At 32.9% G+C, this 22,301-nt stretch overlaps 4 protein-coding genes across 5 annotated transcripts in view; 3 read left to right on the top strand and 1 right to left on the bottom strand.

Moving 5' to 3' along the window:
• The first annotated feature begins 1,038 nt into the window (after positions 1–1,038).
• On the top strand, positions 1,039–2,840 carry meigo (Solute carrier family 35 member B1 homolog meigo). Its single transcript, XM_023169725.2, has 3 exons — positions 1,039–1,756; positions 2,172–2,381; positions 2,475–2,840. Exons 1-3 carry the CDS (start codon positions 1,187–1,189, stop codon positions 2,658–2,660), a joined length of 966 nt encoding a protein of 321 aa, XP_023025493.2. The 5' UTR covers positions 1,039–1,186; the 3' UTR covers positions 2,661–2,840.
• A 2,362-nt stretch (positions 2,841–5,202) lies between these two features.
• LOC111513510 (ubiquitin-conjugating enzyme E2 N) lies at positions 5,203–6,583 on the bottom strand. The gene is made up of 2 exons (XM_023169727.2): positions 6,426–6,583; positions 5,203–6,368 (listed from the first exon to the last, which is right to left on the bottom strand). Exon 2 carries the CDS (start codon positions 6,364–6,366, stop codon positions 5,911–5,913), a length of 456 nt encoding a protein of 151 aa, XP_023025495.1. The 5' UTR covers positions 6,367–6,368; positions 6,426–6,583; the 3' UTR covers positions 5,203–5,910.
• A 1,061-nt stretch (positions 6,584–7,644) lies between these two features.
• LOC111513508 (ubiquitin-protein ligase E3C) lies at positions 7,645–17,776 on the top strand. The gene is made up of 16 exons (XM_074169338.1): positions 7,645–7,739; positions 7,808–7,954; positions 8,037–8,167; positions 8,231–8,416; positions 8,936–9,140; positions 9,199–9,516; positions 10,472–10,769; positions 11,661–11,845; positions 11,906–12,024; positions 12,107–12,311; positions 12,726–12,965; positions 13,021–13,265; positions 13,319–13,525; positions 13,582–13,837; positions 15,915–16,045; positions 17,532–17,776. The coding sequence occupies exons 2-16, from the start codon at positions 7,951–7,953 to the stop codon at positions 17,697–17,699; spliced, it is 2,898 nt and encodes a 965-aa protein (XP_074025439.1). The 5' UTR covers positions 7,645–7,739; positions 7,808–7,950; the 3' UTR covers positions 17,700–17,776.
• Positions 17,777–22,124: 4,348 nt separating this feature from the next.
• vari (MAGUK p55 subfamily member vari) overlaps positions 22,125–22,301 on the top strand; it is a 55,106-nt gene continuing 54,929 nt past the window's right edge. For both annotated transcript variants that reach the window (XM_074169334.1, XM_074169333.1), the window contains exon 1: positions 22,125–22,282. In XM_074169334.1, the coding sequence (XP_074025435.1) occupies positions 22,201–22,282 (82 nt within the window). In that variant the 5' untranslated portion in view covers positions 22,125–22,200. The remainder of the gene's footprint in view (positions 22,283–22,301) is intronic.

Raw genomic sequence — 22,301 nt, 5'->3', positions numbered from 1 at the left:
TGTCATATGCACCTCTTCGGAATCTTCCAAATGGAAGACGTTGCACAGGTGACTGATGGTTTTACTTCGGCTTTCAGCGTGGAATTAGCTGGGTTAGTTGTTTTTATTTGTCGGGTGTCTGCCACACATACCTACAAAGTCGTAGACTCACACGATAGGCAGGGGTAAGTTGTTTTCACTTGAACTTGAGCATGCCATATGCAACTCTTCGGAATCTTCCAAATGGAAGACGTTGCACAGGTGACTGATGGTTTTACTTCACCTTTCAGTGCGGCATTAGCTGGGTGTGTTGTTGTTTTTCCGTCGGGTGTCTGCCACACATACCTACAAAGTCGTAGGCCCACACGAGAGGCAAGGGTAAGGTGTTTTACCTGAACTTGAGCATGCCATATGTACCTCTTCGGAATCTTCCAAATGGAAGACGTTGCACAGGTGACTCATAGTACTACTTCAGCTTTCTGCGCGGCATTAGCTGGGTGCGTTGTAGTTTTTACGTCGAGTATCTGTTACATGTACCTACACGTAGGTTGACGTGAGAGGCAAGGGTAAGGTGTTTTCACTTGAACTGTAGGTTGAACATTTCAGAGGTTCATTTTCAAAGCTAAAATCTCTAAAATTTCGTAAACCAACGTCGTTCATGAACACTATCATTGCCCAATGCCGGGTTAATTTTTCAGGCTGGACAAAGTGGCCGAAAATCGGTTAACGACATCAAATATTGATGAATAGATACAACCAAAATTGAAGAACAACGTTAACAATGCGAATGAAAAAGAAATTCATAATCTACGTGAAATCTTAAAAAAAATCTGTCAGAAACTGTAAGGCCGGGTCATACCTACAAACCAGATCTTTGTGCCTAGAAAAAACTAAAAAGAGGGTTCTGTGTGCATGAGGTGGAAATATGATCTATGAGCATAAAATCACAAAATAATGAAAAAAATATGTGTTCAAACGAACAAATATATTCCTGTTTTATTCATTTTATTCCCCTCTCCTTTTCTCTGACCAATGAAATTAATACAAGTCAAAACAAAGTTTCACCAGTTTTTAGGTTACGGTAGAACTGAGAAGATAAACCGTAGTGGGGTTTGCCATCTGGAAAAAATGTTTCATATGTTAAATCGTTGATAAATTCGAAAACGTCTGAGAAAAAGTTATTGAAATTTCTGCAATTTGATATAAAATGCACAAAAATAAATTCTTCCTTTATGCTGGTGGTATATTTTTATCATATTTTTATTTTGGAATTGTCCAAGAAAAAATAACGAGGGGAAAATATCCTTATGAAGTTGTGGAACAAGATGGAACAGTTTCCACAAAATACGAAAAATATACGTTCGCTCTTACTTTAGTTTTCGTTCAGTGTGTAGTGAATTTTTTGGTAGCAAAAGTCTCTCAAACAATATGGCCTCAGGGCGAAGACAAAACTCATAAACTCTACTATGCAAGTATGTCTGTCACCTATTTATTGGCTATGGTGTGTTCTAATATGGCTCTACAGTGGGTGTCCTATCCGACGCAAGTGGTTGGAAAGTCTGCCAAACCCATACCCGTTATGATTCTTGGCGTCTTATTGGGGAAGAAAATTTACACGGCTAGAAAGTATCTTTTCGTTTTCATGATCGTATTTGGGATTGTCCTATTTATGTTGAAAGACCAAGCGAAGACAAGCACTCAAGACTCCACGCTGGGAGTGGGGGAATTATTATTGGTTCTGTCTTTGTTGATGGATGGATTAACAGGGGCAATTCAGGTAAGTGATAAGTAATGGCATATCATTATCTTTTGGAATTCTCTTATGGGTTCTAACAATGCAAAAAAAAAGGCAGGTAAATATTTGTGTCAACAGCTAATGCAAGTCTTTGAAACATTTTCAATTAGAGATTCAAAGAAATCATGATTACTAGTTAGAATTACCTGATGGGTGTTCTTAAAGTAGTTTTCCAAAGTGGACTGGAGCACTCATCTAATTTTTTGTACAGACTTCGTACAATTTTTGAAATGATAAATGTAGTTTTGTTCAAATGAATGAATATTCTAGTAGTGCTCAAGCAAAGCCCACTTGGTTCAGACATTTTGTATATTTTCTATGAGCACAAACATGTTTTTCTCATTTTATGAACAATCCTGACCTGATATTGGTTTTCCTAAAATATAAATGGTTCTAGGATAGGATAAGAGCTGAATCGAAGCCAACTGGCTTACAGATGATGCAAGTAGCCAATGCATGGTGTACTCTCTTTTTGGCTGTGACTATTTTGATAACTGGAGAATATGCAGCATTCTTTGAATTTGCAAAGAGATTTCCATTTGTGGTGAACAATCTGCTCATATTAGGAGTAACATCTTCCATCGGGCAACTATTCTTATACTCAATGGTAAGTTTTTCAAATAATTAGTATTCATTGCCAAGACATTCCAGTTTCAATAACTCAAAAATCGTTGGTGTTATATCTATTTTTTTATTTCAGGTGTCAGAATTTGGTCCCTTAGTTCTTTCAGTTGTAACGACAACAAGAAAATTCTTCACTGTCTTGGCCTCTGTCTTACTCTTTGGTAATGCATTATCTGCACGGCAATGGACTGGCACAATAATAGTTTTTGCCGCACTGTTTCTCGATGCATTCTACTCAAAAACAACACCAAAGAAGAAATAAATTCCTCGATTTTGGATCTTTTGAATTGTTATTTGAAATTTTGTTTCTTTAGATTGTTTTTGAATGTTGTTTAAACATTTACAGTAATAAATGGTTTTCTTATGTTACTTTTAAAGTGAAAGAATCTTTAGACAATTTTAGTTTATTATATTTTTTATTTATATTAAATTATTTTTCATATTTTATATTATAAAACGAAATCCAACAAATGCTTGATATTTATAAAAATATTTTCTCCAGTTGACGACTATAAAATAAATAAAATAATAAAATTGTGCACCACTAAAGTAGACTTTATTATATAAATAGAAGTATATTTCTTCGGAAGGCTTATACCCAAAGAATTTCTTTTGAATATTGACATTATTTTCCTAAGATTTGAGGGTACAGGAAAAAGTGTGAAAAATAAAACATACACAAAAGAACAAGAAAATATATATTTTCAATGAACATTCAGCTCTGCCAACATTCCTTAATAGTAGGATCTCTGGAGGCATACGTAATGTCTGAAGGTAGACATATTGAACATTTACTATGATTTCTACATGTATGTTTTGTTATTAATAAATTAGTTTTGTTCATTACCCTTTAATCGTTTAATGCAGGTACTAACTACAAAATAACAATAAATCCAGTTCGCATTTATGACGATGTATCTCTGTAACTGTTCGTAAAAAAATTTTTTGCTGCGAACTGGTTTATTTTGGGCAAAAAACCCAGGAGACATTTTTTGTTTAGAATGAAACAGGCTAGCGGAAATAAATTTTTAAATGGTTATCAAAAACAAAAAGTTACATTGGAAATAAATTTTAGGGGTTGCGTATTCCACCCCTTACAACCATGGGGTAAACCAAATAAATTACTAGGTAAGTGTCTATTTGGTAGTACAAAACGTCAGGCTAATTTCAATATTGTAACTTTTTCAGTGCTTGTGAAAAAAATTGTTATACAAATTTAATGTACTCCCATTAAGGGCTCCCAGGAAAACTCCTGCACGGAATACTCGCGATGCCGAGATATTTAAAAAATCTGTTTTTTCCGTTAACCAGCTGTCGCACCCCTACGAACGACAACCCTCAGAAGTAGAAACTTGTGCGAGCTAAGGATTAACGAGGTCTTACCTTTTAACGTGTGACTCCTAACACGGTCTGCTTTTGCTCGACAGATTATTTGCGTCTATTATTACTCAATACTATGAAAAAACAAGCACATTATCTCACAAGATAGATATGTTTAACACATATTCATATAAGATCAGAAGTCTTATAAATGATGTTAGTTCAGTACTTAATTCATTTGCTAGCTTTGTATTTCTGTGTCAAATTATCAAATGTTTTTCTATGCCAAATTATCAAATGGTAATTCATGTTTAATATTCATTTTGTTGTTCTCTTTATAATGTTGTGATTTGGGTTTTTCCGTTGAATGAACGAATGAATATTTTCTTGAATATTGTCGAAAAAATTGGAGAATGTGAAGAGACGGCACACTGCCGTTTGGATTGGATCTTTCCTGCACTGATGAGAGGTAGTACCTCGAAACCGGTCTATAGGTGATCTACTTGATCGATTTCAGCATGATCCTGCTGCTGGATGGACGAAAAATATCTGCAAGATTAACCACTGTGAGGTATGTATCATGAAAGTTTATCTTATATAATTCAATGTCCGGTGTGGTATTAGCTGGGAAAGTAGTTGTTTTCCGGCAGGCATTCACCAGAACCTACGGTATAGGTACTGTATGAGAGATGAAATGTTTCGAGATTATTTTTTGAAATAATTATTTTCTCATACGTAAGCATTTCTCCTCCATAGTCTTCAAAATTATTTTCTTTAATACGAAAAATGGTCTTTTTTTAAAATAATAAGTAGTTCAATAAATGGATCAATGAATACCCTTTTCTCACAACAGAATTATAGCACGGTCTCTGGACGCACATTTTGCTAACCAATTTATAATATCTTTGTTGATGTTGATCAACTTGAAAATATTAATGAAAAAAAGCCTGTTGCACATTTTCTGTAATATTCAGATTTCGAAATACGAAAAAACATCCCAAAACGTTACTTGAAGACTGATTTTGTTCATCTTACTACAAAAAGGTTAATGTTTTTTTTTTTAAATAAATGCAGCAACTATTTGAAAATCTTCAAATATCTCGGGTATAACTGAATGTATGAAAAAAAATACATGAAGTACATTTCTGTTGATCTTTAGGTTTATTAAAAAGTATATTTTTTTGTCCTGTGAGATCAATATTTCAGCAATTATTCAAGTAAAATTAAATGGAATTAGGTCAACTTTCAAGTGTGGACATAATATTCATCCAATTGGATTCCAGTGTGACTTTCAGATAATTTCCATGCATATAAATGAAAACGCCACTGTAATTTACTTAATAGTCTCTACACATCAGGAGCCACCTATTTTAATATTTATTAAGCTCTACAATATTCGCATACTTTCTTCTTTATGACCACCTCCTGATATAAGTTGATATCAGTTTTCAAACTATTTTGCCGTTTCAAAGGAAAAACATATGTAATTGAAACTATCATGTTTGCAAATGAGGTTACAATATAAAAAATGGAATAAATTAGTTGTCATCATTACCCTGGTTTGTGGTAACTACAATATCAAAATGTTATGACAAACAGAATATATTCTTTTCAACAGAAAGTGTACGCATTTACTTAAAATGTATTGTGTATTGCTCACTGATGAATATGCATTATTAAGTTGAGATTCTCTACAATATTTTATGATCTATTTGTCATTTCATCCAAAGATTACTTTCATCTAGTTGGACTGTTGTTTTATAATAGCATTCAGTCTAATCAGTCTGCCTTTTTGCAAAATGATTTATATTCTGAACTAACTTCAGATTGAGAAAACGGTTGTTTTTGAAGATTTGAAACTTAACAATGTCAGTTACCTCTGCCTATGAAAGTTAGGTTTTTTACCATATTCATATGATAACGTACACTTTCTGCTTAACAGATCATCACTAACTAAAATTTTGTTCCTGAAAAACACTAAAATTTATTAGGAATGGAATATTAAAAAAAACAATTTTGGACAATATAGTTTAACGTTACCCGAGTACAAAATTTATGACTAATTTTAATCAGTACATATTTGTCCAAAAATTGCCTTGACTCAACAGAACAAAATATATTATTTTACGTTTTAACATGTTTATCACAGTCAGTTTTCTGACACTATACTACACGTTCATTTTGATGCAAATTTATTCCATGGCATACAGCCTCGTCCACTCTTTCGCCCTGAGTACAGCATCTTCCTCCCTACTTTTCCACATATTTGCTACGTCGTTAGCTAGTGGATCGTCAGGATTGGGACTGCTGAGCAAAGCTTGTATCGATAATAATACTGTTCTTACTTGTAAGGCCGGTGACCATTGCTCCTTAAGGATGTCTAAACAAATTCTCCCTAATTTATCGATATTTGGATGATATATTTTAGTCAGAAATCTAACGTTGGGAGGTGACATAGGATAGTTCTCCGGAAGGAACAATTCGAGCTTGAATAGGCCTCCCTCGTAGGGAGAACCCGTCGGCCCCGCCATTACTACGTGAAAGTACCTGCAATTTGATTCATCAGGAATGGCACTGATTCCAGGGGGAGGGTCTTTTGATAAATTTTTTGTTTCCACCATTATACGTTTTTTTGAACCGCTTGCCATAACTAGAAAAACAAAATTAAATATACGTAAATTATTAAGTTACTTCTTGGTTTACTCACTTTTGAATTAATATAATGGGAATATAACCTAGTTTTTTTGCCGTTATTAACTACCGAGAAAATAAGGAAACGTCACTCAAAATGTCAAACACTATTTTCAATTTCACAAACAAAAAACTAACAACCTGTCGAGTGCGTTCCATTATATCAGCAGTATCTACATTAGCAGTACATTTCATTAGTGTATTATTATGAGCAAGTACCAGTTTAAAATGAAAAGAAAGTGAAATGCAAATTCAGCTGACTTGAGAAAATCAGTTAATCAAATTTAAACTTTCAGACATATCATTATTTTTCGTTTGGGTCAATTTTATTTCTCGCATCGAGAATAATTGACAAAACAAAAGCGGAGCAGTTCAAATAGCAGGGTTCCTATGCATCTTTGTTATATATAAAGTTCATTGAGTTTTTACTTCGTTTACGCTAGGTCTATATGTTTTTCTTGACAGTTGTCCAAATAAACTTGTTTAAATCTAGGTAGTTCATTGTTTTCATCACTGAAATGAGACAAATTAATAACAAAAGCTGTTCTGCGATGAAAAGTACTTAGTCTGATAAAAATTTTAATAATTTTTTTCAGAAAATATCGATGAAATTTTATTCAAATCATATGACTCTACTCATCTAGGTATGTGGAATATAACATGATTCTCTACTCTCCAATCACAAAAACTATTTGATTCAGAAAGTTTTTGTTTCTCTCAAAACAATATAAAAATGTCCTGGTTAAATGCGCCTGTTTAAGGAAGCCACGACCATAACTAGAAGAAGAAGAATATAAAAGTGGCCGAGGTACATTTTGGCAATCACCCGTTCAAATTTTCCGAAACCAAACGTTATCTGTTAATTGTCACTCTCACCTCAATAAATTATTCAGTTCATCGATTAGTATTTTGACGATTGGTTCACCAGTTCCAGGAAACCGTGTTCCATATCTACCCGGTTTTTCAGTAGAACCACGATAGCAATGATTTTAGAAAAATCAACCACATGCCTAGTTACTTTTGGAACATATCTTGAGAAATTGTCCCTTATAAGTTGATTTGTTTCAGTTTGATTAGTTCACTAATGTTAATTTGAATTTATAGCTATAATCGAATATATTTCGAATGACCATGTGCATTAGACATTGCAGAATAAACATTACTGGCTGATAAGTTGGTATCTCCTTTCTTGCTCATAGGACACTTTCCTATTTTCTTCTAATTTGTCGTTTTATGATTACTGTCAAAATCAGCTGTAAATATTTATTCCCAAACATTTCTATTTTGTGATGGGACTAATAGTATTCTCATCAGTCGAAGATTATTCAAGGTATCAATATACACACGTGTTGCACTCATTTCGAGAATAATCCATGAAGAATAATAAAAATCTTGTAGGAAGATTGCATTAAAATTATTCAAGAATTAACAGTAGTCATACCCCCATTGGGATAGATAATGACATATATATTATAAATAAACTTCAATAACATTCATTTCCTGTGGACATATCAAAATCAAATATCTAGTTTTTTGTAAAAATGGGTAAGTATTACTGTTGATTATAATATAAGTTAAAAGTATCCATATTATTCACCTTTGATGGTTCATGTATTCTTTTTTGCAGCTTTCAAAATGAGCTATTCCTTTGAAGGAAACTCTAAAAGTAGACCAGAGCAGAATTTGTCAGGATCAAGTAAAAAATTGAGTAAGGAATCACTTTTGCAGAAAACCCATGAAGAGAGAAGAAAAAGACAAGTAAGCTGAATAATTAATATTGTCAATAAAAGAAGGACTGCTTGAGAAATAATTACTTTTTAGGAACAAAGGTTGAAGCTACAAAGCACGCAAATCCTTCAGTCTCATATTCGAAGCTGGATTGTGAGAAAACACAAAAAAGATGAAGAAAGGCAGCTCTTTACCCAATTGGAAAATACTGCATCGAATCGAGTATTACTTTCCAAGCTGTTGTTCTTTTACGATGCCAAAACGGACAAAGATAAATTGGTAAGTACAATGTATTAGTAGTGTGGTAATTTTTTGTTAGGCTTGCACGTAATTTATATTTTCTGTAACTCATGTATTTTTTGTCCGTTACAAAGGTTAAAATTACAAAAAATTCTCACGCTATTGTGCTCAGTTTTAGCAATGCAAATTTATAAACTGATGTCTCCTTTTTACTATTGAATTCTGTGGATATTCACTTCATTTTCATTTTCACTTCAATATTGTTTGATTTTGTGATGAATATTTGCACACTTTAACAAAGCTGTTGCAGTTCAGGAAATTATCAATGTTTCATATGGTCCCAATGACTGCCTGTGAGCTACTTATAAAAAAGCCAATATTTCAGCTCTAAAAATTTATATATCTCACAACTGATATCAAAGAAAGTGAACAAACTTTTACAAAAAAAACTAACATTCATACATACACGAAATAACTTGATATTGATCTTCCATATTCATGTTTGGAAAATGTTAACCTCCTGATTTTAAAATCTTTCTCAACTTTGTTTTTTTTCAGTTTCGATTAGCCAGTATCATATGCAACTGTCATACAGAATTATTAGGATATATAAATGGTGATGCCTCCTTTTCTTGGTTGATTAAAAGATATCTTGTTCTTTGCCTCAAAACATTGAACGAACATGAAGATAATGCAGTGTTGATGAAGTCTTTATACATTTTCACCACTAATGCTTGTACATTCGAGTATCTGATAAGAAAAGGTATACATATTTGTACTAATATTTGGAGTCATACGATTTACTAATATTAATTTTACAGGGTATTATACATTTCTAAGGAAACAATTGGATACTGAACATCAGTGTTTAGAAGAAATTATTATTCTTATACAAAAACCATTCAGATACCTTGGTGAGTCAGACGCTTTGAACGACTTATGCCTGTCAGGGTTTACTTCAAATTTTTTGAACAGCACGCTATCTCACAATGTCAAAAATGTTCTGATTCCTCATCTGAAGAACAACAGCAAAGATTTACCATTCGACCAATTGCTGAAACATTTGAATAGTGGTTTTCATTTTGACAAGAGTCCCAGCTTATTTTACAGTATTTTAGCATTGGAGCCAGATGATTATGGTAAGGAATTTTTTATGTTTGGAATTATTTCCACCCTGTATGATTTTATTTTGAAAAGTGCTACATAAATATCAATTAACTGTTTCTTTTTCTTCTAGAAACAGGATTGTTAGTGGTGGTCAATAGAGATATTTCACAGAAACTTTAAATAATTTTGTTATGTACTCCTAGAATATAACTTTGGAGATATATGTGAGCTGAGCTTCCAACTATTAAATACATCCTCTACTTTCTATATTTGCATGACTACGAACCTTTTTTATTTTTCATGGTATGAAATAAAAGTGATAAACATTGTCTTTGAAGAGGTTATACAAAATGCTATTGAATTTGAAACAGCTGTACAAACATTACATACATGAACATTTGATGTCATCTTTAAATCACTATAGTATATTTCCTTAAGCAGGGAGGTAATAAATCATTTTCAAGTTTCTGGTCCACAGGCCTACATAATTAATAGATTTCTTTTTAATTCAACACCAATAAAAATATTTAGAGTCCTATCATAAAAATAAAAAAAAATTTGAATGTCACATTTTCTAGAATATTTTTTTTTATATACAATATAAACAAAATAACATACCTACACGAATATATAAAAATTTTTAGCAGGTTGAGACAAAAATTGGTTAATTTTAGTTGTTTGTTTACGATTTCTGAGATGTATGTGAGATTTGAAAATAATTTTTCAATAATTAATGAATGTTTATTTGTACTTGTTGGTTTGAGTTCTATTTCTTTTATTTCATAATGATCCGTGTTAATTTGTATCATCATGCAAAATTAGGAAGATCACCACACAGCTTTTTTTTAAGTAATAATCAACTCTTCACTTTAGAATCAATCACCCCCTAAAGACAAAATAATTTTAAAATATTGGCAATGGTCTTGTACTTGAGATTTAATAATTAAACAATATAACAGTCTTCTGAATAAGTTCATATAATTTCAGAACCAAATTGTGATAGTGTTCAAGTTCTCTCAAAACTCAGTCGTAACATTCATCAATTGAGACCGTCATCTGATTTAACGAAAGAAGATAGCGACGATGAAGAAGAAGAAGAAGAGCTAGTAACTGAGCAGCGATTGTTGCTTTCCGACTACTTACTCAACTTGAACAGATATGGGAGGGTGAAGAAATTGTTAACCTTTTTTGAACAGCACTGTAATGATGAAGAGGTTCTGATGGCTTTCACAGTGTTATGTCATAATTTGTTGTTGGTCTATAAGGATTCAATGAAGAAGTATCTGTAAGTTTTCGTATTTTCTGAAATATATACAGTGTGATCCATTTAGATTAGAAACATCCCTGAATCATTTTGATTTATTATTCCAATTCACTAATTCCTTTCCAGTTGTCAAGTAATAAAAAGACCATTTCGAGACAACATTTGAAATGTTCATTTCATTTTCTTCAATCAAAAATATAGGATTTTCATTTGCGATTTTTTTGTTGTTTATTTATAACATAGATACGACAACTTGAAATTAGAAATCTCACTAAACTGTGAGTCATGCAAGAACAAGAGGTAGCCACGCAAATTATTATTTTTTAGTTGCAACAGTAAACTACCTCCAGTAACTAACAACATGTTGAAAAAAAGCAAAAATATTTGATGTTATAACCAACTTTACAGCTAATTAACTGATATTTATACCTGATATTTTAATTTGGATTAAAGTTGCCATTTAAATGTTGCTAATGTTTGATCAAGTGTGATAGAGAAAATTGAAAGTATATATATATATATATATATATATATATATATATATATATATATATATATATATATATATATATATATATATATATATGTATATATATATATATCCATGACTGTTTGTTGTTACAGGGTGTTCTTTTGGGGTGGTTCAGCAAGTTTTTCAATCTCAAGTTGCCCAATATTTAACATTAATAAAATTTTTATCGATTTTTTTTTCACAGTTATTTAGAGGCATTCTGAATCCAATGATAAAGTAATTTTTTCATAAAGGTACCTTCAAAATTGGAATAGACTTTTAAATCTTCTTCCATAACAGATCTTTGATTACAATACTTACATTGCATTACGAAATATGGTTGAACCCTGCAAAGAAAAAGGAATGTTGAATTGCTTATTTATTTTTATACTTACTTCCAGGTTGCTGTATAAATTTGGCTTGAACAGTTTGTTTCTGAACAAGTTGTGGACCCACTTGAGTAAAAATAAATTCGAACATTTTCAGACAACTGGAACATATCTGTTTTCTTGGAGAGATTGCCATACAGCGTTATCTGTTTTCTGTGATATGTTTACATTTTTCACTGAAACTTTAACAGACAGAGGTCAGTAAAAATATTGTGAAAGGTAATGAGGAAGTGAAAAAAATTGGTGTTTGTTTTCAGAGAATTCGGATACAAGCGAAACTTTCTCAAAAAAAGACCTGTATTCGATGTCAGTATTGCTCAAGAACGTAGCGCGGGAGCTCATTAAAATAACTTTTCCTATGTCTCGATCGTGTGCTGTAAGTAAAGCAAGATTTTTGTTAGATTTTAACTTGACTGCCAATTATTTTTTATAATGTCATTATCTCACTTTCACTTTAGGTTCAGTCTACTCCAGAAGTTGTCCATTTGTATAAGGCGTGTTTCAATTCTGTGAGAGTTTTATATATGTTGGACTTGAGGAAGCAGTTTTGTCCAGCAGGATTCTGGACCTCTGAAAAAATTCATATACCTGCAGATTTGTCTAGGAATAACTATTTTTCGAGTACACTTCATTCATTCCATGGATCTACAGACGGAAGAGAAGGTAAGGCCTATTGAAACTTTTTTGTCTATACAAAATGATTTTTTTTAATAATAATGATGATAATAATAATTTCTTTGGTTGAAAAGTACAGTTGACAGAATTCAATGCGCAATAAACAAAGAAAATGTCAATTATAAAAGTAAAAGTAAATGTAAAAACATATAAATGATGTAGGCGCTGTTGCCAATATGTGAATTAGAAACAAATCCCTTTAAAAATTAAAACCCAACATTTGAAACATCAATTTGAATACTTTTCGAAGTGAATTTAAAAAACTCATGAATTGAATTGTTCAGCTAAACGGATTTTTTTTTTAATATCATTTATTTTTCAAAATACTTTTTAACCTCCTATTTTCCAATGTAAGAATGACAAAATGGAAATCGTAAACGAACCTGTGAAATTTTATTGCAGATGAAGAACAACTGCCTCCTCTTTCGACCATAGAACAACGTTCCTTGGCCATTCTCGAAGAGCTGCCTTTCTTGATAAACTTCAACACGAGAGTATTATTCTTGCGTGATTTATGCAGAAACAGCTTAGGCCCCTACGATTACTACAGACATCATAGTGAGTTGCTCCACGACAACGTCATAGTCATTCGTAGAACACACATTTACGAGGATGCTTTCGAAAAAATTTCAAATAAAAGTGGTAAGTGACTTATATGAATGCCCTTCTCGGTGATTAACTCTCAAATTCTTGTTAGAATTGGACTTGAAACACAAAGTACGGATACAGTTCATCAACAGCGTGGGGTTGGAGGAAGCAGGTATCGATGGTGGTGGAATTTTCAAAGAGTTCATAAACGAGGTCCTGAAGACGGCTTTCGATCCGAACAGGGGATTTTTCTTGTTGACTGCTGATAACACATTGTATCCGAACCCTAATGTTCACCTCATAGTCAACAATTTCACCGATCACTACTACTTTATTGGCAGGCTTGTAGGGAAAGTGAGTTATTACAACGAATGTATCAACAGTTTTTTGAATTGGATTCTTTTTAGGCTATTTTCGAAAACATTCTGGTCGATCTGCCGTTGGCGGAATTTTTTTTGGCCAAGTTGCTAGTGGACCGAGCTCCCGCCCACTATTTAAAGTCGCTGGATCCGGTTTTGTACAGAAATTTACTATATATGCGAGACTTCAACGGAGATATCACCGATTTGGGACTCGATTTCACTACAGTTAATAACGACTTGGGAGAAACCAGAGTAAGATTCGTTTTATGATATATTATTCCTTATGATAAATCGAACAAATTTTTCAGATCATGGAGTTGAAACCCAATGGAGCAGACATTCCTGTGACGAATGAGAATCGGTTGGAGTACATCCAAAGGCTGGCCGATCTCAAATTGAATAGACAGTTGAAAAAACAATGCACGGCTTTTCGAAACGGGCTCAACAGCGTCGTTCCTTTGCCGTGGTTGAAACTATTCAGCCACAAGGAGTTACAAGTTATTATAGGCGGGGATACCCAAGAAATTGATCTCAGCGATTTGTTTGCACACACCGTATACGGAGGTAAGTCTAGCTAGACCAACTGATTCAAGAAATAAATAATAATAATAAATGTAATTCATTGGTTAATACCAAAGGGCCATCGACCGAAGTCGTTCAGCCAGTGTGTAATTTTTAAATATTTGCATATGCCCACATAACAGATTTGAGGTACATAATTCGTCTGACAAAAAAAATTATAAATTATGAGAGTGATTTGATGGTTCCCCGAATAGTTTTTTCCGGGTATTTGAATTTGGATGGTTGCCCTTCAGCTCTTTCCTTACATAATGCCTGTAGGGTCTCCAAGTTAGTTTCATTTTTGGCAAAGCAGTTTCCTAGGTCTGTTAGTCTCTTCTTTATAGGTTTCACTTTTGTAGTTCTATAAAGCAGTGCGTTTGAGGGATTGTGTAGTATGTTTTGAAGGTGACGCATTTTGGTAATACTCCTTAGTGTAGATGTTTCAGCTGTTTGGAGGTTTTTTAATGCAGGATTACGACAACTTGAATAAATTACTATATATTTGTTGTTGCTGCTTTCTGCAATATTAACACTTCAATACTTACTAAATCAGTTTCATTTCACTGCACTCAATAAAACAATTTTGCAGAATATCTTCTACTATATCGCTTATTCAATTCACTATTTGTAAGCCACTGAATTTCTCACCACTTTAAAATTTTGCGCCATGGGAGTCAATTTTCTCTCTTTGCCATAGATAGGTAGATGATAGATAGATAGATAGATAGATAATTTTATTAATCTCCATAAATCATTTTTGTGACATGAGATAAGTCCAATGGTAGTCATAAAAATAGGATAAATATAATAGTTTGAATAATCAGGTATTTATACATAACAACATTAAATAATTGATGGAGCATGCAATATACAAATATAAAAGTCTAAAGTTGGATGCCAACTATTTACAAAACTTGTTGAAAATATAAAATAAAATGTACATATAAAACATATTAAAAGTTTGTCTATTGGTCATTGGATTTAGTTCTAATATTCAACTTAATGTATTCAGTTAGTGAATAAAAGGAGTGATGGAGCAAAACATTCTTAAGGTCGGATTTGTATTTTTTTAAATGTTTTGCTAATTTTATGCATTCGGGAAACAGGTTATAAAAGTAGCCTCCAGCATACAGAAGAGATTTTGTGTACCATGTTTTGTTGAATTGATTTAGGTGTAAGTTGTTTTTATATCTAGTATCGTGTTCGTGAAGTTCGCAATTTTTTGTAAATCTATCTTTATTATTAAATGTATAAATTAATAACTTACATAGGCAAACACACGGGAACGTTAGAATACATTCTTGATTTCTACAAGATTCGTTATAATCCATGCCAAAAATGAGTCTTATAAATCGTTTTTGTAAAATGAACACTCGTGATACTTCAGTTGACCTACCCAAAGTAATGATATTATAGCTGATTGCCGTGTAGACAAGAGCGTTTTAGTGTTATGTGTTTTGTAGCTCGGCCGTCGACTTCATCGAATCCCGAGTGAATAATTTTTTATGCTGATAGAATAAGGATACACTGAGAGATTAAAATTTGAAGTAGATTTATAGAAACGGACAAAATTTTTGTAACCACCTAATACTTATCCTATTCTGAACCTTAGAAACAACATTTGTTTTTTGAGAAGGCTTTTGCTCATGAACTCATTTACAATAGTACAAATCTTCAACATCAGAAGTCTATATCAACAACACTAGGTATAGTATATACGAAGTCGATTCGAATGGCATTAAAACTAAATAGTTAACGAACGTCGGCAGTTTCTTTGTAGGGCATGGGCGGCGTGATATTCATACGAGGTCTAATCATTATTTTTATGTGGGAGGTTTTATATGGTATTAACTAGTAAATTCATCAGCACATTTGTCTTTTATTTAGCTGTTTGGGTTGACTTCGTATAGACTATACTATTCCTTTTCTGACTCTAACAATTGAATTCCACAGTAGTAAAAATATATCTTTCCGGCGTTTCTACTCGTGCAGAGTTTTGGCTTCAACAGCTTGTATTACTTTTGTCATGTTTCGGTTCATTATGTAAGTGATGCTTTATTACACTAATTTCATTTTTCAGGTGAATTCGGACCGGACCACCCCACTATAGTACTGTTTTGGAAGATTTTGCATAAATTTACTGCTGTTCAGAAAAAACAGTTACTGAAATTTGTGACAAGCTGCTCAAGACCACCGTTATTGGGATTCAAGGTGAGAAAAACAAAACTTTGTTTACATTATATACATTAATAATAATAGTAATAATAATAATAATAATAATCATTTTATTAACCATTATCGGTACATAATGTACATATGGTAAGTCAATAATTGTAATATATGTTATATACATATTGAGAATAAAAATAATAGTAAGTCATACTTGAATAACAAATTAAAGAATAAAGATAAAATATAAATATAAAAACCTGAAACACGGCACCCAATATATAAATGTTACAATTTAAAAACAAATACATGGGAATTATTCCCAGGAATTATCACTCCAATAGTCTTTTAAACTATAAAAATATTTTTTTATTAAGAATAGTTTCGTATTGTTCTTAAAGATTTTATATGATTTTGACTCCTTGATTGAATCAGGTAATTTATTGTAAAGTGAGATAGCATTGTATATTGGAGAATTTTTAAATTTATTTGATTTGTGTGAGGGTATCCTTCACATACCACCATGACGTGTATGATAATTATGAGTAGAACCATTCGTTTCAAAAGATGCAAGATTATTTCTTACATAAGTCACACATTTGAATATATATCTAAAAAAAATAAATAGATAAGTACTTTTTGATCATTCCCATATTGATTTCAATTTAAGAGCCACCGGTAGACAGCTGTTTCAGCATATATATATATATATATATATATATATATATATATATATATATATATATATATATATATATATATATATATATATAAAATCAAAAATCAGTCCTATAATGCGCTTTTGGGCAACTAATATTCTATTAAAATCTCTACCACATCCCCATGACATTATATTTAAGGAAATATGCGGATATGCCATTGCAAAATATATACTTAAGAGATTTTTTTTATCTACAGGCAATTTCATCTGCTTAATCGCGAAGAATGCTGCATTAAGTTTCTTGCAAACCTCATCAATATGTAGATCCCAATTTAAAGATTCATCTAACATGGATCCTAAAAATTCAACATCATGTGCCATGGCTATTCCATCAGTTATATCAACTCCATCTGGAATGTTATTTTTTCTATTATAAAACAGATTTGCATTGTATTTTATATGAATACATGTATTTTATACTGTATCAGAAGAAATCATACGAACTTACCTTAAATTTAACTTGATTTAATGCACTTTTGTACACATTCCAATGTATTTTTTCTGAATTTCTGAATAGGACAAAAAAATCAGTGAAATTATAGATGAATTTCTGAATGGAGTCAAATTAGAGTCGATCAATACAAATTGTGGGTAGTTAACCATGTTATAAGTTGAATGAAGACAAATTTGGAACTTGCTTTTGACCAGTTCCAAATTTACAATTTCTAAAAACTTGTTCAGCCTGTGTTGATGATAACGTAATAATTCAAGTAACAGAACGAACTTATGGACTTTCAATAAAACAAACTGACGAAAGATTTTGCTGTATTCGAGAAGTTGAAGCTTATACGAAAATTGCTTTTTCAGGAATTGACACCGTTATTCTGTATTCAGTCGTCAGGGTCGGAAAACAGAATGCCATCAGCTAGTACCTGTCTGAATTTACTGAAGATTCCAGTGATTACTGATGAAGAAACTCTCAGATATAAACTAACCTCAGCTATTGAACAGCAGGCTGGATTTGAATTATCGTAACTTATTGTTTTGACTATTGATTAGTTATTGAGTGTATAGTTTTGTTCATTTTTTTAAATACATTTTATTTGTTTCAATTTCTTTTCACTTGTGTTTATACACATGTGTTTATACACATTAATCTCATCTTATTCGTCTCGACTAATTTTATAATTTTTATACTTCCACTTTTATGCTTACTTGTATTTTGTACCTTCATTACTTTAATGATTACTTATGACACTTTGTCAATAAGAAGTTATTCTTAGACAATAAAGTATCAGTATCTATCTATCCAAAGAAATCAGATGATAGCTGCTGTCCCTGCTCTGGTGGTGAGGCCACTTAAATGAAGAAACGTGGTATGAATGTGTGAGATATACAACAAAACCTTGTTTATGAGGTTATGTATCTCATTGTCTCGTGGCAGACCTATCAAGTAGAATGGAGACAATCGAAACATGAAAGGACGGCGTTTTGCGATGGTTGAGGAGATGAAAACCGAGAGCTCAAGGACATACTTCTTCAAGGATTGGAAATAACGCTGGTGCAAGGGGACAAAATAGGAATTGAATTTATAAATATTTTTTGAGAAAAATGAAAATTCACCTTATTTTTTCAACATACCTCGTAGTAATGGCGTTTCCCAAGTCAGATGGTGGAATTTCGTTATTCGTTTATGAAGCATGAACGACGTTTGCACAAGATGAAGTTTAGATAAAAAATAAGCGATTCTACTCACGTTTCATATCCGATGTGTATAGGATTTGAATTTTTGAATCTGTACATTGAGTCAAGAAGTTATTCTATGCATGTTGTTTCAAAAGGTCTGTGTGCTAAGAGCGATTCGTTGACCATAAAGCACTCACTTCTCATAAAACAATGAGAGATGTCTTCAACAAATGATACTGTTGTGAATTCAATTCACTATAACAGAATTTGGTTAAATGGTTTTCCGTTCAATAGCTATCGTCCTTTGACGAACTACAACCCTCTCAGATCTAAACTTGTGCGAGCTGAGGATTAATAAGGTTTCAATTGTTAATGTGCGATAACTCACCCATAACGAGATATTTTTAGAAGAACTATTTGTATTTTAATAAATGTGCTTTGTGCTTTGACGGCGTGACTTTTACCTATTGAGTTTTGATAATGAAAGGGTATTAGGTTTTTGGTAAAAGAAATACAAGCACATTTATCAATATTCAGCTTGAGTTTTGTGGCAACACAATACTTCGAGAGTCCAGAAAGGTCTGATTGAATACACTAGCCAGAAAAAAGAAATGGCGACTAATATTATAATGGCTATATATGAGAGTTTGAAGCATTCTGACTGCGACTTCAACATTAACAATTTTCCATCACGTAAAGATTTTGAGTTTTAGTTATTTTTGTTTTATACAAACATTTTCTCATATAGGGAAATATAAGATTAACACAAGAAAAAAACAATATATTTTGAGGATACCACTTTATTTACAATACACATAAAAAAAACATTTAAATGAAGTCTTTTGTGCATAACCTTTTTGCAAATGTTTGACTTTCGTTTATACGTTTCATTGTTTTCCCTCATAAGGAACCAACAATAATCCTCCGTCATTGCTGCATCCCATCTGACTTGGTAACGATGCTCCATTGTCAGTATGCCTTGGTGGAACCTTTTTCCTTGTTCGTCACTGACAGCACCCAAATTTTCTGGAAGAAAATTCAAATGGGAGTGCAAGAAATGGATTTTGAGAGACATGCGACATCTCATTCTGCAGTAGTTTTCAAGTAGTTCTACAAGTGTTTACGAAAATAAATAAAACAATTCTTTTTAAAGAACTCCACGCAGCTAATTCAACATTACTTAATTTTTGATCAAACTGTTGATCACTTGATCAACAGTTTGTGGTCCATTTGTATTAATTTAAATGAATGAGAGGCTGCGGCGGCGATATTCTGTGATTTATCAAAGGCATTCGACTGCGTAAATCATGGAATACTGCTCCGCAAACTTGAAGTTTATAGGTTTTGCGGCACGGTACTATCCTGGCTCAGGTCGTACTTATCGGAGCGTGGCCAAATTGTATCATTTAATGGTATCAAGTCTGGAAAGCAAGTAATTGAGAGTGGAGTTCCTCAAGGATCAGTTTTGGGCCCGACTCTATTTCTCATTTATATTAACGACCTCACCAACTTAGACATCAATGGTGAAATTACTATGTTTGCAGATGATACATCGTTTCTATGGCACAACAAAAGCTCTTCAGAGCTTAACTACCACATAAGCATAGATATAGAAAAAGTTAAGAATTGGTGTGATTCCAATCTTCTAGCTTTCAATATAAGCAAAACAAATATAATATTCAAGGGCGACTTAGATGATGTTTATTTGGACAAGGAACAAATCTTCATTTCTACGGATAATAAATTTCTGGGACTTCTGATTGATAGTAAATTGAAGTTTGGTAACCATATTACAAAACTATGCAATCGATTAGCTTCAGGTTGCTTTGCGGTTCGTGTCGTTGCTAATGAGTTGAATTTGGGTATAGTGAAGAACGTATACAACGCACTAATAGAATCTCATCTTCGTTATATAATCTGCTTCTGGGGCGCTTGTGCTCAGTATTTATTTCAAAGAGTATTCTCTCTCCAAAAAAGGGGAATTAGATACCTATGTAGTTCTGATTACCGTGAATCCTGTCATCCCTTGTTTATGCAAAATGGAGTTCTGACATTGGTTTGTATCTACATTTTGGAAATGGCTTGCCTCACGCACAAGAAATATCAAGCTTTAAATACTTCTGAGTCAACCTATAACACTCGCTCCTCTCACTTGATCTCGTTTCCAATTCCAATGTGAATTTATGTGTATTTATGATCTCCTTGCTAACTGTATATTTGTGATGTTATCATGGTGACTGTATGCTTGTCATGAGAATTGTTATTCTTGGACAATAAAGTATATTTTGATTGATTGATTGATTGATATACCTTTCTTGAGCTCAGCATCACCTAATTTTGGAAAAACGTGTTTAAAATATTTAAACGCATCACCTTCTTTGTCTAATGATTTTACAAAATTTTTCATTAAACCCAGTTTAATGTGTAACGGAGGTAACAAAAAGTTTTTGGGATTGATAAGAGGTATATTCTTCACGTTAGCTTGACCTGGAATATATCTCTCGGAGGCCTTTCTTTTATTTGATAATGGCTCTGTGTTGCCCTACTGTTTCAAAGGCAAAGAAAACAGCAAAACTTCGTAAATTCGCCCTGAAGACCTAGTAATAGTCCTATGACTTTTAGGTCACCACATATTTGCCACTTATATGTATTATAAAACAAATCTGTTTAAAATCTGTTTTTCCGTTAACCCGCTGTCGCACCTCAACGAACGACAACCCTCAAGTGTCAAAACTTGTGTGAGCTAGGGACTAACGAGGTCTTACCTTTTAACTTGTGATTTCTAACACGGTAGACCAAAAATTAACAAATTTCTACCATTGGCATTACATTCGTAAATTGGCTGTAAACTAGTGATATTAACGCTGTCTTCAATAGTACAGATAAGGATTTTGAGATCATATGCGTATAGTAAGATCGATAAAAATTTAAAACATTGTTTTATATCATTGATGATAATAGAGAATAAAATCGATCCTAGATGTAAGTCGTGTGAGGCACCAGATGTAACAATGAAAGGCTTTGAAGTGAAACCATTTACGTTCTGTGGAAAAGATATGAGGAAAACTTCGGAGCGCTGTAAAACCCAGATGAATTAATGAAATTAAATAACTCTGTAATGGAATTCATTCATTGAAAAACCGTCTATAAGATTGCTCTGATATCATTTTATTGTAAAATGACCAGAAAAGAAGTTATAACGCCCAAAAAAAATTGTTCAAAAACTTCAAGTTGTTTTTGTTCATATCTTTTTTATTTTCCATTTTACGATAAAAAGTAATAGAAATAAAATTGTAGACAATTTAATTTTCTCGAAATAATGTGTCATAAAATTTTCTGTAGGAATGCTAGTTTACGAAATACAGTGCGAAAACCTTTTGCACCCCTTTTTCCAAGATGACGGCCGGAGGACAAGGATTGCGACCACACAAACTTGAACTTCAGCTTATACTAACACTCCTATACATTAAAAGGATTAAATCGCAACCCTGAATGTAACTTTTCATTGGACTATTACGCTCTCATGCATCGAATTCTATTCTCGAATTCAGACCTGCAGTGCAACGATCACAGTACATGCATCACTGCACTCCACCGTGCTCTTCGGCCATCACATCCTCAGGAAATGGCGGCACACCCCTTAGGAAAGCCGCTACGGCCCTGACCCGTCGTCCGCGAACCTCACAAGTATCTATAGTAACGAGGATTCCCGTCTACCACCAATTCCTCCGCTCTCCGGCGCTTCCAGATCAGTAGATCAGTTCGAGCCGTCGCGACGTCAGATATGCCGGTACCGGAAAAATCCAACAGCGGTGATATTTTCCGTTGACGACGGCGGTTTTTCGAAAAAATGGTCCGGTTCGCGAATCAGAATCGAAGCCGCGATTTGCTTGACTCCTTCAAGATGAGCTTCAACGGGACACGGAATAACGGTGAGTTTTCAATGTTGAG

This window comes from Leptinotarsa decemlineata, unplaced genomic scaffold (genome assembly GCF_025532065.1).
Source record: "Leptinotarsa decemlineata unplaced genomic scaffold, Ldec_3_MD MMD2_P_RNA_scaffold_5, whole genome shotgun sequence".
NCBI lineage: Eukaryota > Metazoa > Arthropoda > Insecta > Coleoptera > Chrysomelidae > Leptinotarsa > Leptinotarsa decemlineata.
The sequence above is the reverse complement of the archived record's forward strand: the minus strand, read 5'-3'. Positions and strand labels throughout refer to the sequence as shown.

Coding starts and splice junctions, on each gene's coding strand:
- meigo (XM_023169725.2), top strand. CDS start 1,187: ATGCACAAAAATAAATTCTTCCTTTATGCTGGTGGTATATTTTTATCA. Junction 1,757..2,171: donor GATTAACAGGGGCAATTCAG/GTAAGTGATAAG, acceptor AAATGGTTCTAG/GATAGGATAAGAGCTGAATC. Junction 2,382..2,474: donor AACTATTCTTATACTCAATG/GTAAGTTTTTCA, acceptor TTTTTATTTCAG/GTGTCAGAATTTGGTCCCTT.
- LOC111513510 (XM_023169727.2), bottom strand. CDS start 6,366: ATGGCAAGCGGTTCAAAAAAACGTATAATGGTGGAAACAAAAAATTTA.
- LOC111513508 (XM_074169338.1), top strand. Junction 10,770..11,660: donor GATTCAATGAAGAAGTATCT/GTAAGTTTTCGT, acceptor ACTTACTTCCAG/GTTGCTGTATAAATTTGGCT. Junction 11,846..11,905: donor TGAAACTTTAACAGACAGAG/GTCAGTAAAAAT, acceptor GTTTGTTTTCAG/AGAATTCGGATACAAGCGAA.